This window comes from Callithrix jacchus, chromosome 1 (assembly GCF_049354715.1).
Source record: "Callithrix jacchus isolate 240 chromosome 1, calJac240_pri, whole genome shotgun sequence".
Lineage (NCBI taxonomy): Eukaryota > Metazoa > Chordata > Mammalia > Primates > Cebidae > Callithrix > Callithrix jacchus.
Window position 1 is genome coordinate 194,074,547 of NC_133502.1, and position 27,296 is coordinate 194,101,842.

The window sequence follows — 27,296 nt, forward strand, 5'->3', positions numbered from 1 at the left end:
CTTGAGGCCAGGAGTTTGAGACTAGCCTGGCCAACATGATGAAACTTCATCTCTACAGAAAGTACAAAACTTAGCTGGGTATAGTCTGTAGTACCAGCTGCTCAGGAGGCTATGCACGAGAATCACCTGAACTCAGGAGATGGACATTGCAGTGAGCTGGGATTGTGCCACTATACTTCAGCCCGGGCCACAGAGTGAGACTCTGTCTCAAAAAACAAAAACAAACTAAAAATATCCCATTTTACTTATAGTGGAAAGACAATACAGCAACATTGTTTTTCACAAAACATTTTATTACTATAATTGATATTTTGCTTACAATTTTTGGCAACATTAATAAAATAATAAATTTCATCTGAAAGAACAAGCGAGCAAAATAGACCAGAAAATTCACAAAGGGTAATAACAAAATAGTAATCTTGACATATTCAATATATTTGTAAACAAAGTGACATTGCCTTAAAAATATATAGAGGTATCAATAGAAAAAACAGAAAAAGCTCCTGAAAGAACGCACTATATTAATTTTCATTTGGTTGCAGGCACAGAAATTGACTCAAGCTTAGCTCTACTCTAAGACAGAAGCAAAGCCCTTGATGATGATCGCTTTCCAACTTTTTCATGAAAACCTAGGAAATTTAAATAGACTGAAGAGAGAAGAAAAGAGTAGGGAGACGGTAAAGTGCCTTTAAGAGGAGAAAGTTAAAAGGTGGCTGTCGTTTAAAAAAAAAAAAAAAGGAGGGAGATTTCATTGTCAGTGTCATTCTAAGAGCCTTGAAGCTCAATGAACCAAAGGAAGTGTCAAACAATTAAGTGAGGTAGCAAGCCATGCAGGCCAAGGGGAAGGACATTCTACGAAACAAAATAACATGTGCAAAGTCTTTGGATTGGGAAGAATGTGATTTGCTTAAGGAACAGCAAGGCCAGTGTGTCAAAATAGTGCATCATTGGGGAAAACAGTAGAGAAGCACGACAGAGAATGAAATATAGAGGAAGGAGGTAGGCAGGGACCAGATCACTGGAATCTATAGTTGGCAATTAATGACCATATGTACTCCTTAAGAGCATGCTTTAATGAAACAGCAAACAAGTGTTTCTAATACCAACCAATCACTAAAACATACAAATTAAACATTTCATATTTTTGCCAAGAAACAGACTACAGGGGATAAGTATGAAAAGTCTATAGATCTATTTATACACAGTAGGAATATCTACCTGAGACCAGAACAACTGGCACAAACACCCAACTGCACACACATACCCTTTCTTCAACTAAAGAAAGGATTCGGGCTGAAATTTTAGCAAAATTTCTTAACCGAAGCAAAGTAACTGAAAAGGCCTAGTAGTGTTCAAGGTGCAAATCAATTAAGTGAGCATCAGGTAAATAAATACAACATAATCTATGGATCTAAAATTAGAAAATAGATTTCTAAAACGTGGATAATAAAATAAATAAAAGTTTAAAAAATTTAAAAACAAAAAACAAAACATAGATAATATACTCTCAACTTTATTATCTGTACTGCCTTCTACTCTTGTTCTAAGAGGGATGCTAAACTCTTAATTATCTCTTCCCAACTTTTTGTAAAACTCTTAGGAAATTTAACTAGATTGAGGAGAGAAGAACGGAGTGGGGAAGAGATAAGGTGCCTTTAAGGAGAAATCAAGGAAAAAAGGAGATTTCTCCAGACCTATGTCTATAGTCAAGATGCCAAGATTCCTTGATTGGTGAAGACCGGCTGCTAGTCACCTCGGTCAGGGGTGGCACAGAGGATGGCACCAGAACACAACCAGGGAGACAACTTAGGAATCCACAGAGGCAGCCAAGGCTGCTGATGTTCAGGAACTAATATTCAAAAGGTATTCAAGAATTCTATAAAACAGCCTCTGCGGAGAGCAAGGGAAAAATGTTCCCCCATAGTAATAGTACAGATTAGATAGGGTAGATTAAAGAACATTAACTCTAAGTCTTAACACTTACTGAATTAGAGAGACATTTTTTGCACACTGGTGTGTCAAGACACAAACAGCATTAGTGTTGATAAACTGGGAAACTATACATACAACAGAATAACTGTAAGCTGTAATACATTCATGTCCAAGGCAAGATATAAAAGTCACAAGCTTCCCATTAGGGCAAAATACATATGCACAAAAAAATATAAAGCCATTATGGGTTTAAATTTAGTCACCCTGGGTTATTTTTGTGCACTGTATCTTCTGTTCTTGGACAGTCCCCATTCCAGCTTAACAGTAGGAAAACTAAATTTAGCCAAGTCCAGGAACTGGACAGACACCACTTGTTTGGCCCTTTTCAGTTAAAACTTTGGGTCCAATATAGTTCAAATTATAGACATCTTTCAAATTATAGATATCAGAGTGTCTTCCCCTCGGGAAACTTAACTTGCTTTACTGGGGTGGCTGAGAGGAATATGGCCAGTTCATTCTCCACTAATAGCTAGCCAAAAGGGAGAGGAGAGGGAATGAATCAAATTCACCTTTAGATCACAGAACAGGAAGTCAGCTAGCACCAGCAACCATTCTATTAATTTTATTGCTACTTCATTCATCTCAAACCAATGATACATGGCGACTGTTTGATGTCTGCAGCAGCCTCTCACCAAACAAAGGCATTTTACTTTGAATGGTTTGGCTTCCTTGGATATTTTCGGGTTAGGTAAACACACTCTAAAGCAGTGTTCCTTTTGACCTAGCCCCAAGACCAGAATGAATGTATGTCTATCCTTCAACTGGGACAAAGAGCTACTGCTCTCCCTCAACTAACCTTCACTTTCTTGGTCTCTGCTCATGCAGCAGCTTCTCTTTCAATTCCACACCCTGGCTTTTCAGAATCTTTTCAGGTTATTTTATGCCAGAACATCAGAGGCACTTCTGGGAATTCAGCAGCAAGTGGCCAGGGCATAACAAAGCCATTCCAGTCTAACTAGAGTTAACCATGAAATCTTTAATGCATGGAAAAAGCTGAAAAGAAAACTAAGTATTTCAAAAATTCTATGAATTCTGTATATAGAAAGAAGAGCTTTCAAGCTTAGGAGTAACATGAAATACCAAAATAATAAATAGGTGCTCACACATGGTAGGCTGAGGTGGGAGGCTCGCCTGAGGTCAGGAGTTCAAGACCAGCATGGGCAACATAACGAAGCTCCATCCCAACAAAAAGTTAAAATAAAAACTTAGCTGGGTGTGGTGGCTGCACCTGTAGTCCTAGCTACTCTCCAAAGGCTGAGGCAGAGGAATGCTTGAGCCCAGGAGGAGTTCAAGGCTACAGTGAGCTAGAATCATGCCACTGCACTCTAGCCTGGGTGACAATGAGACCCTGTCTCTAAAAAAAAAAAAAAATTAAAATTAAAAAAATAAATTAATACCTTTTTCTCTCTCACACATACACATACACTTTTTATGTGGTAAGATACAGTTAACATGAAAACCAGATGCTTTAAAATACCTCAAAATTCGGATCAAATATTATATATATCCTAAATTTTGTTTTAAAAGTCACATATAATCCCCTAATTTCACTATTTTTGGTGCCACTGAATAATGTATGGTTTGTATTCCTTTTTATGACATTTTAAAATTCAGTTTGAAATACCTGCTTTAAATTTATTGAAATCAGAATTAATGAAACTTTTTTGAAATTTTGCTTTTAGAACTGGGGGGTGATGGTTCGGAGTCAGATGTGCTCACAGTTATGGGTGCTACTTCCACTGATCCTGGCTGAAGAGGTTCCAGCGACACTTGAATAATAACTTTTGTTTCAGGAGGTAATCCTTCCAGTTGTTTAGGCTTCTTAAACATTTGATGACACTGGGTCTTGTGCTCCATTTTCTCCTTGAAAGTTAAAAACTGTAGTCGGCACTTAGAACACTGATGTACATTCTTTCCACAATGGCCCCTATAATGACACATGTATGGTGTTGCAGTTTTGAAAATTTTGAGACAAAAGGGACAAAGCAAATTCTTTGTGTTTTCATGGCATGTTCTAAAATGTGTTTCCACATCAGCAAAGAACGATGATCTGTAATGGCAAACATGGCACACATAGGGCATTTCCCCAGGCTTATGATGGTCCTTCATGTGTTGTAAAAGGACCTGATCTGTTTCAAATGATAATTCACAAATCTTACAGACCGTAGAGGGCTCCTGGGCAGTGTGGACATTTTCGATATGACACTGCAGCTGAAATGGAGTGGGAAACTGACGGTGGCAGTGCTGGCAGGTTATGTGGTTTTCCCAGCTGTCGTTCCTCTGCTTCTCAAATTCCAAATGATGCTTCATGTGATTCATGAACTTAACATTTTTTAGAACTTTCAAGCAGCTGAGGCATTTAAAGGTGGTGTGAGTCTTCTGTTCTGGCTGCCCATCTCCTTTATGCTGTCCATAGTAGAAGTCACTAAGTAATACAATCGGATTTTCTTTCTTGGGATCAAGGCTCTTGTTTTGACTTGCTAGACTCAAAATGTCTGTTTTTGCCAATTCATTTTCCCTATCAAGATTTATATTTATAGGCTTGAAATGCATATTGTCCTTTGGAAAAGCTTCTAGAAAAGGTGCTCCATTTGGAACATGGCTTAATGAGGTATGCACATTGTTTGAGGGTGTACTTTGCTGAGTACTCACTGTATTCACTGTATGAAAGGTATCTGAAGGGGATGAAGCTGAAGAATATCCTTCCATAATTCCATCCCTGAGTTTAGACCTTTTGGGATTTATGCTGTTTACTTCAGAAGTGGAAAGTCGCTTTGATACACAAGGACTTTCACTTATACCTCCTACTGAAAGTGCTGCACTTACTGGATGATGCAATGAACCTGTGAATTTAATCAAAGGAGAAGGTAGTTCTGAAGAGCTATTAGGCACAACTTGTGGTGAACTATTTTTATAATCAGGTTTAGACAAAGGCTCAATAATAATAGGACTATCTGCTGATCTCGATTCAAGTTGGGAAGCTGGCAAGACAGTCACTGCTTCTGATGTAAGGTTCTCATGACTTGTAGGCTGCAATTTGTGAGCAGTGTCTTTTCTAAGATGACCATACTTTCTTCTCCTTGACCATGAACCCGGGGTGACTCTGTTCAAAATGTTTGAAACGACTGGTTTTGAATTTGAAGTCACTCCAACAAAGATTAGCTCAGCATCTTCATTTACATGTTCCACACCAACAAAGATGAGCTCAGCATCTTCATCATCTACTTGTTTGGTTTCTTTTATGTTCTTTTGTGGTTCAGGTTCTTTTTCTTCATCACATGATTGCTCCATTTTCTAATTTTTTTATTCTGGAACAGTGCAGCCACAAGTCCCAATGCTTCCTTGATATAACTGCCACCTAAGTACAAACACACTATATATCAGTAAATACAGAAAAATGCATTATCTTATTTAATTATCTTCCAAAACGCTAAGGTTTTTTATAAACATCACTATTTTACAGACAAGGCCACCGAGACTGAAAGAGAATAAATAACAGCTTAAAGCCTATGATAAAAGATCAGGTTCCTATGAATCAGAATCATGATTTTCCTGTACTGATTATGCTCTCTTCCATTTAAAAAGAAAGAAAAACCTTCCAGCAACGAATCATTAGGCAAAATTATATGGAAAAGGGCACATACTTTTACAAGGGCACTACTGTGCAGTGTTTAGAAACATGGGCTTTGGACTTGGAAAATAAGCTGCAATCCTTAGTCTGCCACACACAGCTGCATCCTCTTTAGCAAGTTTTTACTTTTAAATGTATTTTGCTATCCTAAAGGCGAAAAATCTTATTCCTTAGACTTACAGTAACAGTTGTTTTTTAAAAGCACCACCTACTCAATTACAGTAACAGTTGTTTTTTAAAAGTACCACCTATTCCATGGCAGCTTCTAGTGGAATTGGAAGATTATATTAAATGTACACATCTCTATTGATTGATATATAATAACCTCATAAATATTAATATAGAAAGGACATATTAAATTTATAGGGTTAGAGTACCTACATAGAGCCAACAAACAGTACAGCACACTGTCAAGTGCCAGGCAGATAATCTCATCCAAACTCATGGCCTTCATTATAATCCATTCACTAATGCCACCTGTATTTTTCCCCTCCAGTCCTGACTTACCTACTGAACTTAAATAAAAGTCCCTCCTCCCTCAATCCATCTCAGTTTCTTCTCCATATGGCAAGCAGATTGACTCTGATAAACCAAGTCAGACTGTATCACTGTTCAGCTCAAAACCCACTAATGGCTTTCTGATTAACTAAGAGTAAAAGACCAAGTCTTTCCAATGCCTAGAAGACCACACCACAAACCCCATATACTGCTCCTGTGGTTATCTCATAGTACTCTCCCCTATCCACTTCACTCTGGCCACACTAACCTCCTTGCTATATTTTTATTTAAATTTTTATTTTTATTTTTTAATTTAATTTAATTTTCTTGAGACAGAGTCCTGCTCTGTCACCTAGGTGCTATCTCAGCCCACTACAACCTCTATTAGCCAGGTTCAAGCGATTCTCATGCCTAAGCCACCTGAGTAGCTGGGACTACCGGCGCATACCACCATACCAGGTTAATTTTTGTATTTTAAGTACAGATGGGCTAGTCTCGAACTTCTGACCTCAAATGATCCATCTGCCTCAGCCTCCCAAAGTGCTGGGATACAGGTGTGAGCTACCGCACCTGGCCTTCCCTGCTATATCTTGAACATACTAAGCTCTTTACCTTGCGCAGAGCCCTTATTCCCTCCAATATGAATGATCTTCATTTGGATATCTGCATGGCTTGCTCCTCACTACCTTTAGGGCTCTATTCCAAGTATCCCTCTCAGTGAGGTTCTCAAATATTCCAACCAACCTCTAACCCATATTCCTAATCTCTTTTCCCTTTTCTTTCATCCTCAAGCCCTATCACTGTTTAACATATTATTATTATTGGTTTTCTTTTTTTTTTGAGACAGAGTCTCACTCCGTCACCAGACGCCAGGCTGGAGTGCAGTGGTTCAACATCGGCTCACTGCAACCTCCGCCTCCCGGGTTCAAGCACTTCTCCTGCCTCAGCCTCCCGAGTAGCTGGGACTACAGGCGCTTGCCGCCATGCCCAGCTAATTTTTTTTGTATTTTTTGTAGAGATGGGGTTTCACCATGTTGGCCAGGATGGTCTCAATCTCTTGACCTCGTGATCCGCCCGCCTCGGCCTCCCAAAGTGCTGGTATTACAGGCGTGAGCCACTGTGTTTAACATATTATAATCTTATTTATTTTGATTTTCTACTGTCCGTCCAGTGAAACAAAAAACTCAAAAGGGCAGGTATCGTATCTTTTGTTGACTGTTCTATACCTCGCACAAAGAAGTACCTGGGACAGGACAGACGCTCAACAAATACAAAATTTGTTAAATGAACCAATAAATAGTAACTCTCCTTCATAAGATCCTTTATTTTTAAAGAAGATTATGCTCCATTAATTCCACATTTTGTATGAATTTACTCTGAGAACTTTATCCATCAGAAATTCTGCAGGCCAATAAAGGACTTAAAGCTGCTGGCTTATTACAAATATTTGACCACAAGCAATAGTTAAAAAAAGTTATATGGAGTTCAATTACATAAGCACATACACATAACCACCTTTACTACAAATGCTGCATTCTACTATTTTCTATTTCTTTTTCTTTTTGAGACACAGTCTAGCTCTGTTGCTCAGGCTGGAGTGCAGTGATGCAATCTTGGCTCACTGCAGCCTTTGCCTCACAGGTTCAAGCGATTCTCCTGCCTCAGCCTCCCAAGTAGCTGGGATTACAGGTGACCGCCACCACGCTCAGCTAATTTTTGTATTTTTAGTAGAGATGGGGTTTCACTATGTTGGCCAAGCTGGTCTCGAACTCCTGACTTTATGGATCCATCCACCTCGGCCTCCCAAAGTGCTGAGATGACAAGCATCAGCCACAGTGCCTGGCCTCATTTTTCTTAAATTAACCAATGACCCATGAAATCAGTTGAGCTTCATCACTAAGTCACTACTAGTTGTTTGAAAACTGGACTAATGCTAGCAAAATGTAGGTACTATAAACCAAGGTTCATAAAGCACCAATTTCTAAAAACATATCAAGATTCACTGTATCCCAATATGGACTTTCAAACCATCATAATCAAAATTGTAAAAATTAAACTGCCATCTAATATATGCCATGCACATTGTTTTCATTTTTTTTTTCTTTTTGAGATGGAGTTTCACTCTTGTTGCCTAGGCTGGAGTGCAATGGCACTATCACAGCTCACCGCAACCTCTGCCTCCTAGGTTCAAGCGATTCTCCTGCTCCAGCCTCCTGAGTACCTGGGGTTACAGGCATGTGTCACCATGCCTGGCTGATTTTGTATTTTTAGTAGAGACGGGGTTTCTCTGTTGGTCAGGCTGGTCTCGAACACCCAACCTCAGGTGATCCACCCACCTCGGCCTTCCAAAGTGCTGGGATTACAGGCATGAGCCACCTCAACCAGCCTGTTTTAATTTTAATTAGGATATCAGCATCTAATTTTGTAACATATACACAATATTTATTCCTATAAATATGTGTATCACCTTGGAAGTGAATTTAAAAAGGAATACACCATGCCCGGCCCCTTCCTCATTTATTCTAAAACTATTATTTTGTTTGCCCATTTCTGGTCAGAGATTGTGACAGTGGTAAATGCATGAAGGATACAGGGTGCTGTATCATGAATAGTGATTTACAACTTAATTAGTAGATACACAATGCCAGAAAAAATATAAGGCAGATATGAATAAACTGCTCTTTGGAGTCAACTAAAATTGGTTTATTCTGGGTATACACAACTTCAATCACCTACCTCCAGAATGATGCCACCTAGCCCAGTGTTTCCTAAGCATTACTGACATTTGGGACCAGATAATTCTTTGCTGGGGGCTGTCAAGAGCACTGTAGGATGTTTAGCAGCAACTGTCATCCCTACCCACTAGATTCCAGCAGCAATCCCCCAGTGTGGCAGCCAAAAATGGCTCCAGGAATTACCAAATGTCCTGTGGGGTAACTCCTGACCAAATCCAATCTTCTTCTCAGGATCACTTCCACATTTCCAGTAACCACCTTATAGGTAATTCTAAGCGTATTTTTTAACATCCTCTCTAAAGAAAATATTCTGGCTGGGCGTGGTGGCTCACGCCTGTAATCCCAGCACTTTGGGAAGCCAAGGCAGGTGGATCACAAGGTCAGGAGTTCAAGACCAGCCTGGCCAACATAATGAAAGCCTGTCTCTACTAAAAATATAAAAAATTAGCCAGCTGTCGTGGCAGGTGCCTGTAATCCCAGTTACTCAGGAGGCTGAGGGAAGAGAATCATTTGAACCCAGGAGGCGGAGGTTGCCATGAGCTGAGATCACACCATTGCACTCCAGCCCATGCAACAGTGTGAGACTATGTCTCAAAAAAAGTAAAAAAAAAAAAAAAAAAAAAAAATACTCTAAATCAAAATTATTCATATTTTCCAATATTCTAAAAAATGAGATGATACTCTGACATGGCCATTAGATTTATCTGAATATTAATTTATTATTATTATTGTTATTTTTCTTTTCAAGATGGAGTCTTGCTGTCACCCAGGCTGAAGTGCAGTGGCATGATCTTGGCTCACTGCAACCTCAGCCTCCTGGGTTAAAGCGATTATCCTGCTTCAGCATCCTGAGTAGTTGATATTACAGGTGTGCCATCACGCCCAGCTAATTTCTGTATTTTTAGGAGAGACTAGGTTTCACCATGTTAGCCAGGCTGGGCTCAAACTCCTTACCTCATGATCCACCCGCCTCGGCCTCCCAAAGTGCTGGAATTACAGGTGTGAGCCACTTGTGCCCAGATAATCTGAAGATTAATTTTTAAAGCCCCAAAACATTTCTGACTTACTAAAGTTACATGGAGGGTTTGCAGACAGAGTGAGCACTAAAATGCCTAATTCCTGAATTCTGGTTTTGTCCTCTTGCTGCTAAAAGTTACTTAGTGCACACCTATTTCTGATGATATTGCTCTTAACTGCTTAGTCTCTGGGAATTAAAAGTCTCATTAGATTCATTTTTCACTCTCTATTTTTTAAACCTATTCAAACCTTCTCTACCTCCCAGAAAATGTCAAAGTACCTTCTAAGCCATTCTAAATAACTTTTAGAGCATTGCTCATTTTACCTTTCACGTCCATTCCTACTAACAGCCTCAGCCCAGGTCCCAACTTCTAGGTTTAGGTCCACTGGTTACTTCATTTTTGTACACTTGTATTAGACCCTAAATTGCTGTCTCTTTTATCTGTCCTTCAAATTTTATAACAGACCATCACTAGACAGATCTTAAAACACCACTGTTAATTATATCATTCAACTATTTCTAAGTGTTAAAGGAGTCCTCTAATTCTAGAGAATATTTTAGGTATACATAATTTGGGTTATGCTATAGGCTGAACTGTGTCTCCCTGCCCACCGCCCCAAATTTGTATACTGAAGCTATAACCTCCAATGTAATGGTCCTTTGGGTGATAATCATGTTAAGATGTATTTATGAGAATAGGGCCCTCATGATGTGATTGGAACCCTTATAAGAGGAGATACCATAGACTTTGCTTCCTCTCTTTGTCATGTGAGAACACAGCAAGAAGGCAGTCATCTACTAGTCAGGAAGAGAGCCTCCACTAGGGAACCAAATTGGTCAGCATCTTGATCTTGAACTTCCCAGCCTCCAAAATCTTGAACTTCCCAGCCTCCTATTGTTAATAAACAAAGAAGAAAAAATTAAACTGGATTCAAATAACATTGCTGGACTTCCCAACTACCTGATCTTGGTTAGATTTTTGGCTGCTATCCATACTGATTAACCCTCCATACAACCATCACTCAAAATGAAAAAGAGGAATAGAGCAAGAATCAGGAACAAAGCTAGTAAGTTAATGAACAAGTTCATTAAGAACAAGAGTAGCACCAGACCATGAGAGAGTTTTCTTCTTCTCTAGATATCCAGAGGCCCTTTTCTACAAATGTCTACCAACGGATGAATGAACTCTTATTTTCCAGTTTACCAAAATCTTGAGACACTGGGGTAGGAAGGTTAGACATGCAAAGACATATCAGATCTAAAGGGTCTGTCCTCAAAAATCGACTCTCACCCCCATGATGGGAGAAGCCAATAGGAGGGCTTCAACTCCAAAGAAAGCTGAGAGATCAGTGGATGATAATCCGCCTTCCAGGTGATTTCTGTGTATTCAAACAATGGCCCTTCTAGTAGATCATTGTTATAATAACACACAAGTTTTTTTCAAGGCATCAGTCCCTGTTGAGTAACTTCTGTGATTAGATTTTAGGCCACCAGGACTCCTTTGGTACCTATCTCTACCATCTTCCCTTGCCTATCACTTTCTTCACCCCACTGCTGCTTTCTCAAAATCCTGCCCTACCTCCCTCACTCTCCTATCTACAGTACTCATCCCCTACCCCACCAATAACTCTACACATTTGCTGCCTTAGAATTGAATGCCCATTAAACACAGATCCTTGGGGTAAATGTGAGTTTTATAGGACCCCTTAAAACTGAAGCAAACATTTGTATTCCATCCTAGGGCAACTAAAGAAAACAAAAATAACTTTTTAATAAATTTTTTTAATAAATGCTTTTTCAAAAATAAGCTGAGGATGGGAGAGTGGTGTAAAGTAGGGTTGAAACTAGCCTGAGAAGCCAGGCGCGGTGGCTCACGCCTGTAATCTCAGCACTTCAGGAGGCTGAGGCAGGCAGATAACCTAAGGTGAGAAGTTCAGGACCAGCCCGGCCAACATGGTGAAACCCTATCTTTACTAAAAATACAAAAATTAGCCAGGTGTGGTGATGGGCAGCTGTAATCTCAGCTACCTGGGAGGCTGAGGCAAGAGAATCGCTTGAACCCAGGAGGTAGAGGTTGCTGTGAGCCAAGATCATGCGACTGCACTCCAGCCTGGGCGACAGAGCAAGACTTGGTCTCAAAAAAAAAAAAAAGAAAAAGAAAAAAAAAAAGAAATCTACTAGAAGGGCTATTGTTTGAATGCACAGAAATAATCTGGAAGGTGGGTTATCATCCACTGATCTCTCTGCTTTCTTTGGAATTGAAGGCTTCCTATTAACTTCTCCCATCACGCCGGTGAGAACTGATATTTGAGGACAAACCTGTTAGATCTAATATGTCTTTGCATGTCTAATCTCCCTACCCTAGTTAGAGTTCTGCATGGGATCTACTTTTTTTTTTTTTTTTTTTTGAGACAAGAGTCTCACTCTGTTGCCCAGGTTGGAGTGCAGTGGCGCAATCTCCGCTCACTACAACCTCCACCTCCTGGGTTCAAGCAGTTCTCCTGTATCAGCCTCTGGAGTAGCTGGGACTACAGGCACACGCCACCACACCCATCTAATTTTTGTATTTTTAGTAGAGATGGGATTTTACCATATTGGTCAGGCTGGTCTCAAACTCCCAACCTCAGGTAACCCACCCACCTTGGCCTCCCAAAGTGCTGGGATTATAGGCGTGACCTAGTGTGCCCAGCCTGGGATCTACTCTTTTTTTTTTTTTTTTGAGACAGAGTTTTGCTCTTGTTACCCAGGCTGGAGTGCAATGGCGTGATCTCGGCTCACCGCAACCTCCGCCTCCTGGGTTCAGGCAATTCTCCTGCCTCAGTCTCCTGGAGGAGGTGGAAGCGGCAGTGAGTTGAGTTCACGCCACTGCACTCCAGCCTGGGCAAGAAGAGTGAAACTCCATCTCACATACAAAACAAACAAACAAACAAAAATCCTCTCAGTTTTAGTGAAGAAACTTGACTCTGAACTATCAGACCACTTTTAGTTTGAACTGCCATGCTGTCAAATCTCTTTTGTAGACTCTTCTGACCAAGATTCTACTCACAGGAGGAAAGGAAGGGAAAAGGGAAAAATGACTGATTTTCTCTGTTGCTTAAGAGTAGATCCACGGCCGGGAGCGGTGGCTCAAGCCTGTGGTAGGTGGAAGCCTCCTGAATAGCTGGGATTACAGGCGCATGCCACCACACCCAGCTAATTTTTGTATTTTTAGTAGCTTCAAGGTTTCACCATGTTGGGCAGGCCTGTCTCGAACTCTTGACCTCAGATGATCCGCCAGCCTCGGCCTACCAGAGTGCTGGGATTACCGGTGTGAGCCACCATACCCAGCCTAAAGCTGAGCTTTTTTTTTTGAGACGGAGTTTCGCTTTTGTTACCCAGGCTGGAGTGCAGTGGTTCAACATCAGCTCACTGCAACCTCCACCTCCTGGGTTCAAGCAATTCTCCTGCCTCAGCCTCCCGAGTAGCTGGGACTACAGGCACGCGCCACCATGCCCAGCTAATTTTTGTATTTTTAGTAGAGATGGGGTTTCACCTTGTTGACCAGGATGGTCTTGATCTCTTGACCTCGTGATACACCCGCCTCGGCCTCCCAAAGTGCTGGGATTACAGGCGTGAGCCACCACGCCCAGCCAAGCTGAGCTTTTAAAGTACTTGGAGAATGATTTGAAGAGGGGTTATGGAGGACCACAAAAAAGACAACTAAAAAAACGCCTAACAAAGTCAATTTGTTAAATGCTCAGCAACAGGGTGAAGTTAAGGGGAATGGCAGAATAAAGACCTACAAATAGCTGCTCCTTCAATAAAAGCAAAGAGAACATTAGTAAAAACTATAAAAATCACATTTTTCGAATCCTGGAAATTAACAAAAGCTTGTGAAAAATCAAAAAATTTTAGTGCAAAATGGTTTGGCAGTTCCTCAAAATGTTAAACATAGACATGATCATACAAATCTACTTCTAAATATATACTAAAAGAAATAAAGGTACTCAAGTACATATATACATGTTTATAGCAGCAATTCATAATAACCAAAAGGTGGAAACAACCTAAATGTACATCAATGGATGAATGCATAAACAAATCATGGTATATATATATATATATATACCCACACACACACAATAGACTGTTTATTCAGCCATAAACAATATACATGCTACAACATGGTAAACCTAAAAACAGACCATATAAAAGAAGTCAGGCACAAAAGCTCACATATTGTACGATTTCATTTACAGGAAATATGAGAAATAGATAAATCCATTGATATTAAACAAAGATTTGTGGCTGCCAGAAGATAGGGAAGGAGAAATGATGAGAAACTGTTTTATGGGTAAAGGGGTTTTATTTGGAATGATGGAAATATATCAGAACTATGATAGAGGCAGCACATGTACAATATTACGAATACACTAAATGTCACTAAATTGTTTAAAGTGACTGATTTTATGCTATGTGACTTTCACCTCAATGAATTATTTTTTAAAAATAAAGAGGGTATACTACAGAAATAAAGAGAATTATAAAGGAATACTATGAAAAATTATCTGCCAACAAATTAGATAACCTAGATGAAACAAATTCCTAGAAAGACAAGAACTAATGAACTGAGTCAAGAACAGAAAATATGAATGGATCCAAAACAAGAGATAAGAGTTAGTAATCAAAAAACTTCCCAAAATAGAAGCCCAAAATCAGATAGCTATGCTAGTAAATTCTTAATATTAGAATTATTGGAATTAATTAATTTTTGGAATTTTTGGAATTCTCAAGTTTTCTGTCTGGAGGACAGAAAACTTTTGCACATCATTCTACGAGATTAGTTATTACTGATACCAAAATCAAACCAAGAAATCATACAAAAAAGAAAACTACAGGCCAATATCCCTTATAGAGGGAAAAATCTCAACAAATATTAGCAAACAAAATCTAACAACATATCTAATGATTACATACCATGACCAAGTGGGATTTATTTTAAAAATACAAGGTTGGTTCATTCTATGAAAATCAACTAACATTGTATCATTTTAATAAAGGACAAAACCCACACCTGTCTAAAGAAAAATCACTTGACAAAAGCTAACATCCTTTTATGATTTGAAACAAAAAACAAAATGACTAGGAACAGAAGGGAACTTTCTCCACCAGACAAAGACATCTGTATGAGACTCACAGCTATTAAAGTATCATTACTTAATGGTGAGACTGAAAGTTCCCCTGTCCCTAAGATCAGGAACAAGACAGATGTCCACTTTCACCACTTCAACACTGTACTGGAGGTTCTACAGCCAAGGTAATTAGGCAAGAAAATGAAGCAAAAAGCATTCAGATTGGAAAGGAAGAAGTAAAACTATAATGGAGATGACAAATACAAGTAACTCAATTTTTTAAAAGGCAAAGAACTTGAATAGACATTTCTCCAAAGATGATATACAAAAGACCAAGTAAATATGTTCAGCGTCATTAACCATAAAAGAAATGCATATCAAACCCACCATGAGATACCACTTCACACCTATTAGGATGGCAACTATTAAAACAAAATTGTTGGAAAGAAATTAGAATCCTCACGCACGGTTACTGGATTGTAAAATGGTCTGACTACTATGGAAAATGGTACAGAAGTTACTCATAAAATTAAAAGCAGAACTACCATATGTTCTATCAGTCTTACTTCTGGGTATACGTCTAAAAGAATCTGAAAGCAGAGTCTTGAAGAGATATTGGCACACCCATGTTCACAGAAGGACTATTAAAATAGCCAAGAGGTATAAGCAACCCAAATGTCTACCCAAAAATGAATGAATAAATAAAATATGATATATACATACAATGGAATATTACTCAACCTTAAAGAGGAATAAAATCAGGGGCGAGTGGCTTTGCTGGGTGAAGGTGTGTCAGAGTTCAGTGGCTGGATGTGATTGGTGATTCGCAGCATCGTTGTATAAACTCACAGGTCAAAATGCAGATCTTCGTGAAGACCCTGACCGGCAAGACCATCACCCTGGAGGTGGAGCCTAGTGACACCATCAAAAATGCGAAGGCCAAGATCCAGGATAAGGAAGGCAGCCCCCCGACCAGCAGAGGCTCATCTTTGCAGGCAAGCAGCTGGAAGATGGCCGCACTCTGACTACAATATCCAGAAAGAGTCAACCTTGCACCTGGTCCTGTGTCTGAGAGGTGGTATGCAGATCTTCGTGAAGACCCTTACCGGCAAGACCATCACCCTGGAGGTGGAGACCAGTGACACCATCGAAAACGTGAAGGCCAAGATCCAGGATAAGGAAGACATCCCCCACCCCGACTAGCGGAGGCTCATCTTTGCAGGCAAGCAGCTGGAAGATGGCCAGACTCTTTCTGATTACAGCATCCAGAAAGAGTCGGCCTTGCACCTGGTCCTGTGTCTGAGGGGTGGCTGTTAATTCTTCAGTCTTGCATTCGCAGTGCCCAGTGATGGCAATACTCTGCACTACAGCCATTTGCCCCAACTTAAGTTTAGACATTACAAGTTTCAGTTATAGCTGAACCTGTTCAAAATGTTAATAAAGGTTTTGCTGCATGGTAAAAAAAAAAAAAAAAAAAAAAAAAAGGAAGAAAATCCTGTCACATGCTACATGTTTGAACCTTGAGGATATTATGCTAAATAAAACAGAGCAGTGACAAAAAGACAAATATTCTTATATTTATATGATTCTGCCTGCATGAGGTAACTAAAATATTCAATAGAAACAGAAGGTAGGGGCCAGGAGCAGTGGCTCATGCATGTAATCCCAGGAATTTGGGAGGCCAAGGTGGGCAGATCACCTGAGGTCAGGAGTTCGAGATCAGTTTGGCCAACATGGCAAAACTCTGTCTCTACTAAAAATACAAAAATTAGCCGGGTATGGTGGTGGGCACCTGTAAACCCAGCTACTCGGGAGGTTGAGACAGGAGAATCACTTGAACCCAGGAGGCGGAGGTTGCAGTGAGCCGAGATCACACCATTGCACTCCAGCTGAGCAACAAAAGAGAAACCCCGTCTCAAAAAAAAAAAAAAAAAAAAAAATAGCCAGGCATGGTGGCACATGCCTATAGTCCCAGCTACTCAGGAAGCTGAGGCAGGAGAATCAATCTTTTGAACCCAGGAGGCAGAAGTTGCAATGAGCAGAGATCACACCACTGCCCTCCAGCCTGGACAACAGACCAAGACTCCATCTCAAAAAACCAAACCAAAACAAAACAAAACAGAAGGTAGAGTAACGGTTAACAAGGGCTAGGGGCAGAGGAAAGGGGTGAGTCAATTGTTTAATTGGCATTGTTTCAGTTTTGCAAGATGACTACTAGAGATCTGCTTCACATCAATGCAAATACACTGGAAACTACCGGATTATTCATTTTAAAATGGTTAATGTGGTAAATTGAATGCATTTTTACCACAATAAAACAATTCATTTTAAAAACAGGCCCCAGCTGGACACGGTGGCTCATGCCTATAATCCCAGTACTTTGGGAGCCAAGGTGGGTGAATCAGTTATGGTCAGGAGTTGGAAACCGGCCTGGCCAACATGGCAAAACCCTGTCTCTACTAAAAATACAAAATTAGCTGGGCACGGTTGTGCACACCTGTAATCAAAGCTACTTGGGAGGCTGAGGCAGAACTGCTTGAACCCAGGAGGCAGAGGTTACAGTGAGCCAGGATCACGCCACTGCATTCCAGCCTGGGCAACAGATTGAGACTCCATTTCAATTGAAAAAAAAAAAAACAAAAAACAGAGGCCAGACATGTTGGCTCACGCCTGTAATCCCAACATTTTGGGAGGCTGAGAGGAAGGACTGCTTGAGCTCAAGAGTTCTAAGATCAGTCCAAGCAATATAGTAAGACCCCTTCTCTAAAAAAAAATTTTAAAATACAGGCACAGTGGCTCATATTTGTAATCCCAATATTTTGGGAGGCTGAAGCAGGAAGACTTAGTGAGCTCAGGAATTTAAGACCAGCCTGTACAATATAGTGAGCCCCTACCTCTACAAAAAATTTTTAAAAATCCGGGCATGGTAACCTATGCCTGTGGTCCCAACTACCCAGGAGGCTGAGGTGGAAGGATCTCTTGAGCCCAGAAGGTGGAGGCTGAAGTGAGCTGTGATCACGCCACTGCACTCCAGCCTTGGTGCCAGAGCAAGACTGTCTCAAAAAAAAAATATATATATATGTGTATATATATTATTATTTTTTTATTTAGCTGGCATGATGGCACATGCCTGTAGTCCCAGCTACTAGGGGTGGAATGAGGTAGGGTGGCAGCTGAGATGGGAGGATCACTGGAGCCTGGGAGGTCAATGCTGCAGTGGGTCTTAATTGTGTTACTGGACTGCAGCCTGAGCAACAGAGTGAGACTCTATCTAAAAAACAAACAATAAAAAAATGAACTAAGGATTTGAACACTTTTCCAAAAAAGATACACAAATGGCCAAGAAGCACCTGAAATGCAACGTAATTACTCATTAAGGAAATGCAAATCAAAATCACAGTAAGCTATTACTTCACACCCACTAGGTTAGTTATAACCAAAAACAATCTCAAGTGTTGCAAGAGATGTGCGGATATTTGAACCCTCATATACTGCTGGTGGCAATATAAATGGGTACTTTGGAAAAGTTTGGCAATTGCTCAAAATTTAAATTTAGAGTTACCATATGACCCAACAGTATCAATCCTGGGTATACATCCAAGGTAACTGAAAATATTACATATATATATATAAGCTAGCTGGCATAAACCATAATGCTGCTACAAAGTGCAAACAACCAAATGTAAATTAATTGATGAATGAATAAACAAACTGTGATATATCAGTGCAATGAAATACTATTCAGCCAAAAAAAAAAATGAAGTTCAAATAGGCCTACAATACAATGTACCTTGAAAATACACTAAGTGAATAACGCCAGACACAAAAGGCCACATATTTTATGATTTTACTTATGTCCAGAATAAGGCAAATCCATAACGACAGAAATAAAGTAGCAGCTGCCATGGGCCGGTTGAAAAGAGGAATGAGGAATATAGTAGGTTTGAAAAACGACCCCCAAAATATCAGGTCCTAATCCCTCAAATTTATAAATGTTATCTTACTCGAAAAAGGATCTTTGCAGATGGGAAAATTATCCTGGACTACACAGGTAAGCCCTAAATGCCATCACAAGTGTCCTTGTAAGAGAACAGAGGGAGATTTCACACATACTCTAGGAAAAAGTGACTAGAAGACAGAAGCAAAGATTAGAGTGACATGGCAACAAGCCAAGGAATGTCACATCCACAAACTAGAAGGCAAAGAATGGATTCTCCACTAGAGTTTCCCAGGGGAGTATACCCCTGCCAGCATCTTGATTTAGGTCTCGTGAAACTTATTTTGGACTTCTGACCTCCAGGACTAAGGGAGAATAAATTTTTGTTGTTTTATGCCACCAAGTTTGTGATAATTTGTTATAGAAGCCATGGGAAAGTAATATAGAAAGTGACTGCTAATGGATACAAGATTTCTTTAGGGTTGATGAAATGTCTTGGAATTAGATATTGCTGATGGTTATACAATTTTACTAATATGTAATACTAAAAACCATTCAGTTTCACACTCTAAAGGGTGTATTTTATGGCATATGAATTACATCTCAAAGAAAAAAAATGCCTAGCAACAGGCTGGTATAACCCTTCATCTCCCAGCAACTGCTGCTAAATTTTCTTTTTTTTTAGATGGAGTTTCACTTTTGTTGCCCAGGCTGGAGCGCAATAGTGATTCTTCTGCCTCAGCCTCCGGAGTAGCTGGGATTACAGGCGTGCACCACCCCCAGCTAATTTTGTATTTTTAGTAGAGACAGTTTCTTCACATTGGTCAGGCTGGTCTCAAACTCTTGACCTCAGGTGATCTGCCCACCTCGGCCTCCCAAAGTGCTAGGATTACAGGCGTGAGCCACTGAGACCAGCTGCTGCTAAATTTTCAAAGCACCATTAAGTAGCCTCAATTCCTAACAAGGGTTAGGTAATTAGGATAATGGAACAACGCAAGCTAATCTAGCCAACAAAAAGAATTAAGCTAGTAGCAGGTGATCAATTCATAAACTGTAGTGGGAGTCATACATTCCCAAGGATGGAATAGTTATATCTCCTTGCAGAGTGAACACTTCTCCGATACCAAGGACTTGGAGGACCAAATAAACTATACGTAGGATTACCAAATACGCTGGTATGACCAAGGCAGTTGCAGTTTAAACTGCTGTCTTTGTGTAATTATGGATAGTTGCCACTCTTCAGTCTTTAATAAGTCCTTTAGTTTAGATGATAAATTATATAGTCAACCCAGTTATCAGGGATCTAGAGGTTTCAAAAAGCTGTGAGAGCATATTCTATGCAGGCTAGATAGCGACTATCATGACTCCCTATGTAACTTCGATCTCTACGATTGGAACGCTCATTGGGACGCTCCCAGGGAAAAAATCCCAGTAAGACTTCCGCAGAGTATTCACATTTTGTTTCAAACTTATACAACACCAGTACTTAAGCTCAATTCTCAGAATTGTATCATTCAGTATTATCCAAGTGACTGATTAATTTATACACTGAAGGGAAAGAACAAGGAATGTAAATTTACAAGTATAAGAAGCTAACAAAGAATAAGATTAAAATAGCTTGTGCCCACATTAACTGTTAAAAGCCAAAAGGTAGAATGTTCACAATTCTCTTTTCACATATAAAATTGACCCTAATGTAATATTTTAATATTGCTGCATGAGAATTGAGTTGGTGGGGGAGTACGTTAAAAAGTTAGGGAGAAATTGTTCCTCTACAGAAAGACCATTATACAAGATGTGTAGCCAAACATACATGTTTGATGTTCAGATGTTCGCTATTTTGGCGGAACTATAGCTATAAAATGTATTGAATCAGTAGAATTAAAACATAATTCCAGTCCACAAAAAACTAAGAGAGAAATTATACAGGAATGATCAAGAATCTGCATAGCTCTGATAATCTCATGACTAGAGAGAAAAGGGATGGGGAAGAATCAAGGTGGCATTTGAGAGAAATTTAAGAAGACGATTCATTCAATAAAATTTGGTGGGCCAACAAAGTGTCAGGTGCTGGTCTGGGGATACAGCAGTGATCCAAAGACCTTCACTTCAGGGAGCTGACATTCCAGAAGGGGCAGTCAGAAAATAATGTTTTTAAACAAAAGTAAGATGGTTATATAAACACTAAGGAGAAAAATAAAGTAGGAAATGAAAGCAGGTTGACATTCATATAACATGAATATGGCTATCTGGAGAAGAGTACTCCAACAAAGGGAACAGCAAACACAAAGGCTCTGAGACTGGAGCACTTAACACATGTAAGGACTGATCAAGAAAGAGGCTAGCATGGTGGGCCCAATAAAAAGGGTGACAAGTTAGAAATGAGATAAAAAATAAACTGGTTGTGGCAAAGAAAAACCAAGATCATGTAAACCATTCTAAATTCTTCAGCTTTGGCTGGGCGCAGTGGCTCACACCTGTAATCCCAAGTGCTGGTCTGGGGATACAGGAGCGATGCAAAGTCCTTCACTTCAGGGAGCTGACATTCCAGAAGGGATAGTCAGAAAATATTTTGTTTTAACAAAAGTAAGATGGTTATATGAACACTAGGGAGAAAAATAAAGTAGAAAACTTTGGGAGGCCAAGGCAGGTAGATCACGTGAGGTCAGAAGTTCAAGACCAACCTGGCCAACATGGTAAAACCCCATCTCTACTAAAAATACAAAAATTAGGTCAGGCACAGCGGCTCATGCCTGTAATCCCAGCACTTTGGGAGGCTGAGGCGGGCAGATCACAAGGTCAGGAGATGAAAGCCATCCTGGACAACATGGTAAAACTCTGTCTCTACTAAAAATACAAAAATGAGGCTGGGCGCGGTGGCTCACAACTGTATTCCCAGCACTTTGGGAGGCCAAGGAGGGTGGATCACGAGGTCAACAGATCAAGACCATCCTGGTCAACATGGTGAAACCCCGTCTCTACTAAAAATACAAAAATTTAGCTGGGCACGGTGGCGCATGCCTGTAATCCCAGCTACTCGGGAGGCTGAGGCAAGAGAATTGCCTGATCCCAGGAGGCGGAGGTTGCAGTGAGCCGAGATTGCGCCATTGCACTCCAGCCTGGGTAACGAGTGAAACTCCGTCTCAAAAAAAAAAAAAAAAAAAATACAAAAATGAGCTAGGTGTGTCAGCATGCATTTGTAGTCCCAGCTACTCGGGAGACTGAAGCAGGAGAATTGCTTGAACCCAGGAGGCAGAGGCTGCAGTGAGCCAAGGTGCCACTGCACTCCAGCTTGGGAAACAGAGCAAGATTCCATCTCAAAAAACAATAATAATAATAATACAAAAATTAGCTGGGTGTGATGGTGGGCACCTGTAATCCCAGCTATCTGGGAGGCTGAGACAGGAGAATTGCTTGAACTCAGGAAGCAGAGATTTCAGTGAGCCGAGACCCCATGACTGCACTCCAGCCTGAGTGACAGAGTGAAACTCCATCTCGAAAAATAAATAAAAACAAATTCTTCAGCTGAGTGTGATGACAGATTACTGGAAGGTTCTGAGTGTGAAGTAATATGATCTGACTTTCATCGGGATTGCTCTGGCTACTGTGTGGAGAATAGACTATAGAGAGTTAACAGTGGAAGCAGAAGACAAGAAACTACCAAAATATTATAAATAAAAGATGATGGTAGTATCAAACAGGGTGGAAAAATGGAGATACTAAGAAGTCAGACTCTAGATCAAAATCTAGAAGTCCCACAAGGTTCATTGATGTATTGGGTTTGGAATGTGAAGGAGAGGAGGAGGACACATGAGAGGTAATGCTGAGCAGGTATATCTACGAGATCAGAGCTCAGGGAGAGTTCTGGGATAGGTACTTAAATTTTGAAGTCTTCAGTATGTATCATTATTTAAAACACAAGACTGGATGAGATCACTCAGGGAAAGAGGTCTGAGATCCAAACCCTGGGGCATTCCATCGATTAGAGGTCATGGAGATGAGAAGGAGCTAGTAAAGAAAGTTAAAAAGAAACAATTATTTGCAGCCATTCAAGTGAGAGGAGAATCAAGAAAGAGAAGCATCCCAGGAAGGAGAAAAGGAACAACTCTAATATATGCTGCCAATAGATCAAATAAAATCAAGAAAATCAACTAAAACTGGCCGATGGATTAAGCAAAGTGGAATTCATTGGTGACCTTTACAACAGTGGGTTTAAGGAAAAATGAGAATAGGAAATAGCAAATATGGACAACTCTGGAGAAATTTTCCTGTAAGGACAAGCAAAATCAGTATGTTTGCTATGTTAATGATCTGGAGAGACAGAAAAACTTAACCCTAGACAAAGAGAAGTCTTGCTAGAATAATATCCTTAAATAAGCAAGTGCACATGGAGAGGTTTCGGCCTTACCAAGAAGTCACATTATTTACCCAGAGTAACAAGACAATGCTTTGAGATCATATGGAAAAGGGTTAAATGGAAGATAAATGGCTGTGGTAGCCATGCTCCAAGATGGCCCTAAATGAATCCCACTTCCTAGAATTCACACAGTTGTAGCCTTCTCCCACACTGTAACAGGGATGGCCTGTGGGACCAGGGACCAAGCACATACAGCAGGAAACGATGGTATGCCACTTCTTAAATTAGGTCATAAAGACTCTGCCTTTCTTTATCTTGGGTACAGGTCTCTTGAATCATTTGCTCTGAAGTAAGCCAGCTGCTGTGACATGCGCAGCCCCATGGAGACACCCTCACTCAGTGAGGCTCTGAGGCCTCCTGCCAACAGCCCAGTGAGTGAGCTTAGAGGCGGATGATCCAATCCAAGTCAATTCTGCAGAGACTGACAATCCAGCCAAAAGTTCAACTACAACCTCATGAAAGACCCTGAGCCAGAACCAGCAGCTAAGCCACTCTTGGATTCCAGACCTTCAAAAACTACAAGGTCATAACATTTTTTTATTTTAAGCTACTAAGTTTTGAGACAATTTGTTACACAGCAATTGATAACTAATACAATGGGTCTCACTGAGCTGTAATCACAAATTGCTGGGCACAGAATTCACCTATAATTTCGCCTACTAGCATGCATGACTTCAGGTGACCTTCCCCACGTCCAGCTGCATGGAATTACCTCATGAAATACAACCCTTGAGAAAGAAGGTATGATAAAAGAAGTCGGCTTTATACAACTTAACATCCATGATACTCTTACTTTCTTTCTTTTTTTTGAGAGGGAATTTTGCTCTGTTGCCCAGGCTGGAGTGCAGTGACGCAATCTCGGCTCACTGCAACCTCTGCCTCCCAGGTTCTAGCGATTCTCCTGCCTTGGCCTCCTGAATAGTTGGGATTACAGGCATGCACCACCCCACCCGGCCAATTTTTTTGTATTTTTAGTAGAGACGGGGTTTCACCATGTTGGTCAGGCTGGTCTCCAACTTCTGACCTTGTGATCTGCCGGCCTCTGCCTCCAAAAGTGCTGGGATTAGAGGCTTGAGCCACTGCACCTGGCCAGTTACTTTCTTTTTCAAGAGATCTGGCAAAAGAATGCCACTACCTTCCTCTCCTTTCTCAAGAAAGCAATTTAAAGGGTTCCCGAATTACTTACATCAACAATTGGCCTGAACTAATCATACACATTCAGATTCCCTCAGTAAAATATTAAATACTAAACAGGGGGCCAGGCGCGGTGGCTCACGCCTGTAATCCCAGCACTTTAGGAGGCCAAGGTGGGCGGATCACAAGGTCAGGAATTCCAGACCAGTCTGGTCAAGATAGTGAAACCCCGTCTCTCCTAAAAATACAAAAAATTAGCCGGGTGTGGGGGTGTGCACCTGTAATCCCAGCTAGTCGGGAGGCTGAAGAAAGAGAATTGCGAGAACTTAGGAGGTGAAGGATGTAGTGAGCCAAGATCACGCCTTTGCACTCCAGCCCGGACGACAGTGTGAGACCTCAGCTCAAAAAAAAAAAAAAAAAAAGCCGGGTGCAGTGGCTCACGCCTGTAATCCCAGCATTTGGGAGGCCGAGGCAGGCGGATCACGAGGTCAAGAGATAAGAGACCATCCTGAGTAACATGGTGAAACCCCGTCTCTACTAAAAACACAAAAATTAGCTGGGCGTGGTGGCGCGCGTCTGTAGTCCCAGCTAGTAGGGAGGCTGAGAAGGAGACTGCTTGAAACCGGGAGGCTGAGGTTGCGGTGAGCCGAGATCGAGCCACTGCACTCCTGCCTGGCGCCTGGCGACAGAACAAGACTCTGTCTCAAAAAAAAAAAAGTACTAAACAGCCATGTTTTAGCACAGGAAAGGGCAAGAGAGCGAAACTGAAGGAAAAAAGATACAACTTTGGCACTTACTGAGGAGACCTCTCTCTTCTTACCTCAAGTTTACACGCAACTTTTAAGAACTTGAGCTATTCCAGGAAGGAGAAGGTCACATCCTTGAAGGTAACCAGAGAGAAGCATTAGTTACCTACATGTTAAAAGAGTATTTTAGATCCCACCGCCTGCCTGACATTACAATGTGGGTGTTTTGGCAGTCATCTCACACTTAGCCAGAACTTCCCCCACTTCTGTTCCTCCAATCTACCCTTAGTAAAGGAAACATCCCACGCGCCGAATGCCCATATCGAAAGCCTCCAAATCACCCTAGGTCCTGGCTCTCACAGGAGGGCCTCCATTAGGGTTCCGGGGGGTGCGTTCAGAGTCCCGGGAGCCACGCAACAAGCAAGACAAGACGCTGCCGTAGAGGAGAGAGGCGGATACATGTAAATGCCTTAGGGGGTCTGGGCCTACAGATCTCCAGAGAGAGGGAGGGCCTGGGGTTACAAAACAGGTTTCAGATTTTTAAATATATTGAGCGCCAAAAGAGACCCCGCGGGGGCGATGGGGGAGGGGAGCGCACTGGGAGCCAGGAAAGGCCCCTTCTCCAGAAGCCTGGGCCCAACCCGGGGTGGGGGCGTCCGCGCGGGGGAGGGGAAGCTGATGTGCAAGCAGCGCCGGCCGAGGTTAGGGAAGTAGGTGCGCGTGAGGGGACTGAGAGACCCGCTTCTGCCCTCACTCTCAACAGAATGCGGCTGCACCGCAAAGGCCGCTTCGGCAGCGCACGTCCAGGCGCGGTGTCGCGACCCGCAGGGCTGCGAGTCGCCAGAAATCCCTCAAGTTTCCCCTCAGGGAACGCTGAAGCCGCGCCACGCCCCCGTCCTTACCGGTCTCAGTTGCTGTTCCTGAGCTGCCGGCCACGCACGAGTCCCGGAGGCGCTCCCAGGGAAAAGCCGGCGGCGACTACGCCTCCTCAGGCCCCCGGCGCCGCCAACGCGCACGCCTCCACAGGCGCGCGTCCAGTGGAGACCTGCGATTGGCTGCCAGGTGCGGGCGCGAGGTCGGCGCGGCCAGCTGGGCGCATGCGCGCGCTGTGATGCCCCTGGTGGCTACTGAAGGACGCGGGGTTAGGTTCAGAGGGAGGAGGGCAGCGGTAATGCCCCTGAGGCTCTGGAAGGATCTCTGGTAGTTAGGGCTCCAGAGCTGAGGTGGCCAGGGCTTGGCGCCGGAGATGGGCTTCCAATCCATCAGGGGATAGTTGGCCCACTAGTAGTCCAGCTGTTATAATCCTAAGGTGTGGTCCCTTGGCTGACTGTCCATGCTTAAGGGATCTTGACGAAACAACTGAGCCTTACGTCTGTCCTCTGCAAGTTACATCTGGGCCAGTCGAATCCAACCTGCCACCTGTTTTTGTACAGCTGGCAGCAAGCTTAAGAACAGATTTTACCGGGTTTTTTTTAATGGCTAAAAAAACAAAAGGAGAGTATTATTTTGTGGCATGTGAAAATTGTATGCAATTCAAAATTCAGTGTCCATAAATAAAGTTTTATTGGAACAACAAGCATACCCATTCCTTTAGGTATTGTTTTCCTTTTTTCCTGCTACAACAGCAAAGTTGATTAATTGCCAAAGACCATGTATGAAAAGCTTAAAATATTTACTATCTGGCCCTTTACAGAAAGTTTGCCCACTCTCAATTTGTTTGCAGCGTTTGATTTCTTTTCAAATTAACCAATTCTGCCAAACGTCTATTTTAGCAACCTTGTTTTTTAGGGGGCAGTGTTTATAGCTTTTGGTTTCATTAATCTATATCATTTTCTTCTTTATTTCATCTATTTCTTCCACTCTATTTCCTTTCTTCCTGTCTTCATAGGCTTGCTCTGCTACTCCTCTTTATAACTTTTAGAGATAAATGCCTACCTCATTTGCTTGTAAACTCTTTCATTTCTCTTGTATTTAATGCTATAGATTTACTTTTAAGTGCCAATTCAACTGCGTCCCACCAGTTCTGCTTGGTAATATGTTCATTATTCTTCAATTAGTTATGTCCTAATTTTCCTAG

At 41.4% G+C, this 27,296-nt stretch overlaps 1 protein-coding gene and 1 pseudogene across 5 annotated transcripts; one reads left to right on the forward strand and one right to left on the reverse strand.

Moving 5' to 3' along the window:
• Nucleotides 1–272: 272 nt before the first annotated feature.
• ZNF280B (zinc finger protein 280B) lies at nt 273–26,201 on the reverse strand. Of its 5 annotated transcripts, XR_013521723.1 has the most exons (4): nt 26,122–26,201; nt 25,294–25,353; nt 10,615–10,766; nt 273–5,350 (listed from the first exon to the last, which is right to left on the reverse strand). XR_013521723.1 is itself a non-coding variant. In XM_002743585.6 (3 exons), exon 3 carries the CDS (start codon nt 5,281–5,283, stop codon nt 3,643–3,645), a length of 1,641 nt encoding a protein of 546 aa, XP_002743631.3. In that variant the 5' UTR covers nt 5,284–5,350; nt 25,294–25,353; nt 26,122–26,201; the 3' UTR covers nt 3,498–3,642. The 5 variants fall into 5 exon arrangements, 4 of the variants coding, with proteins under 4 accessions (XP_002743631.3, XP_078192117.1, XP_017833789.1 ...); XM_002743585.6 differs by lacking the exon at nt 10,615–10,766 and having other exon boundaries at nt 3,498–5,350; XM_078335991.1 differs by lacking the exon at nt 10,615–10,766 and having other exon boundaries at nt 3,498–5,350; nt 25,271–25,353.
• Nucleotides 15,830–16,342, forward strand: LOC100402180 (polyubiquitin-like; annotated as a pseudogene).
• Nucleotides 26,202–27,296: the final 1,095 nt, after the last annotated feature.

Bases quoted from the DNA above. Each gene is read 5' to 3' on its own strand.
- ZNF280B (XM_017978300.4), bottom strand. From the start codon at position 5,283: ATGGAGCAATCATGTGATGAAGAAAAAGAACCTGAACCACAAAAGAAC.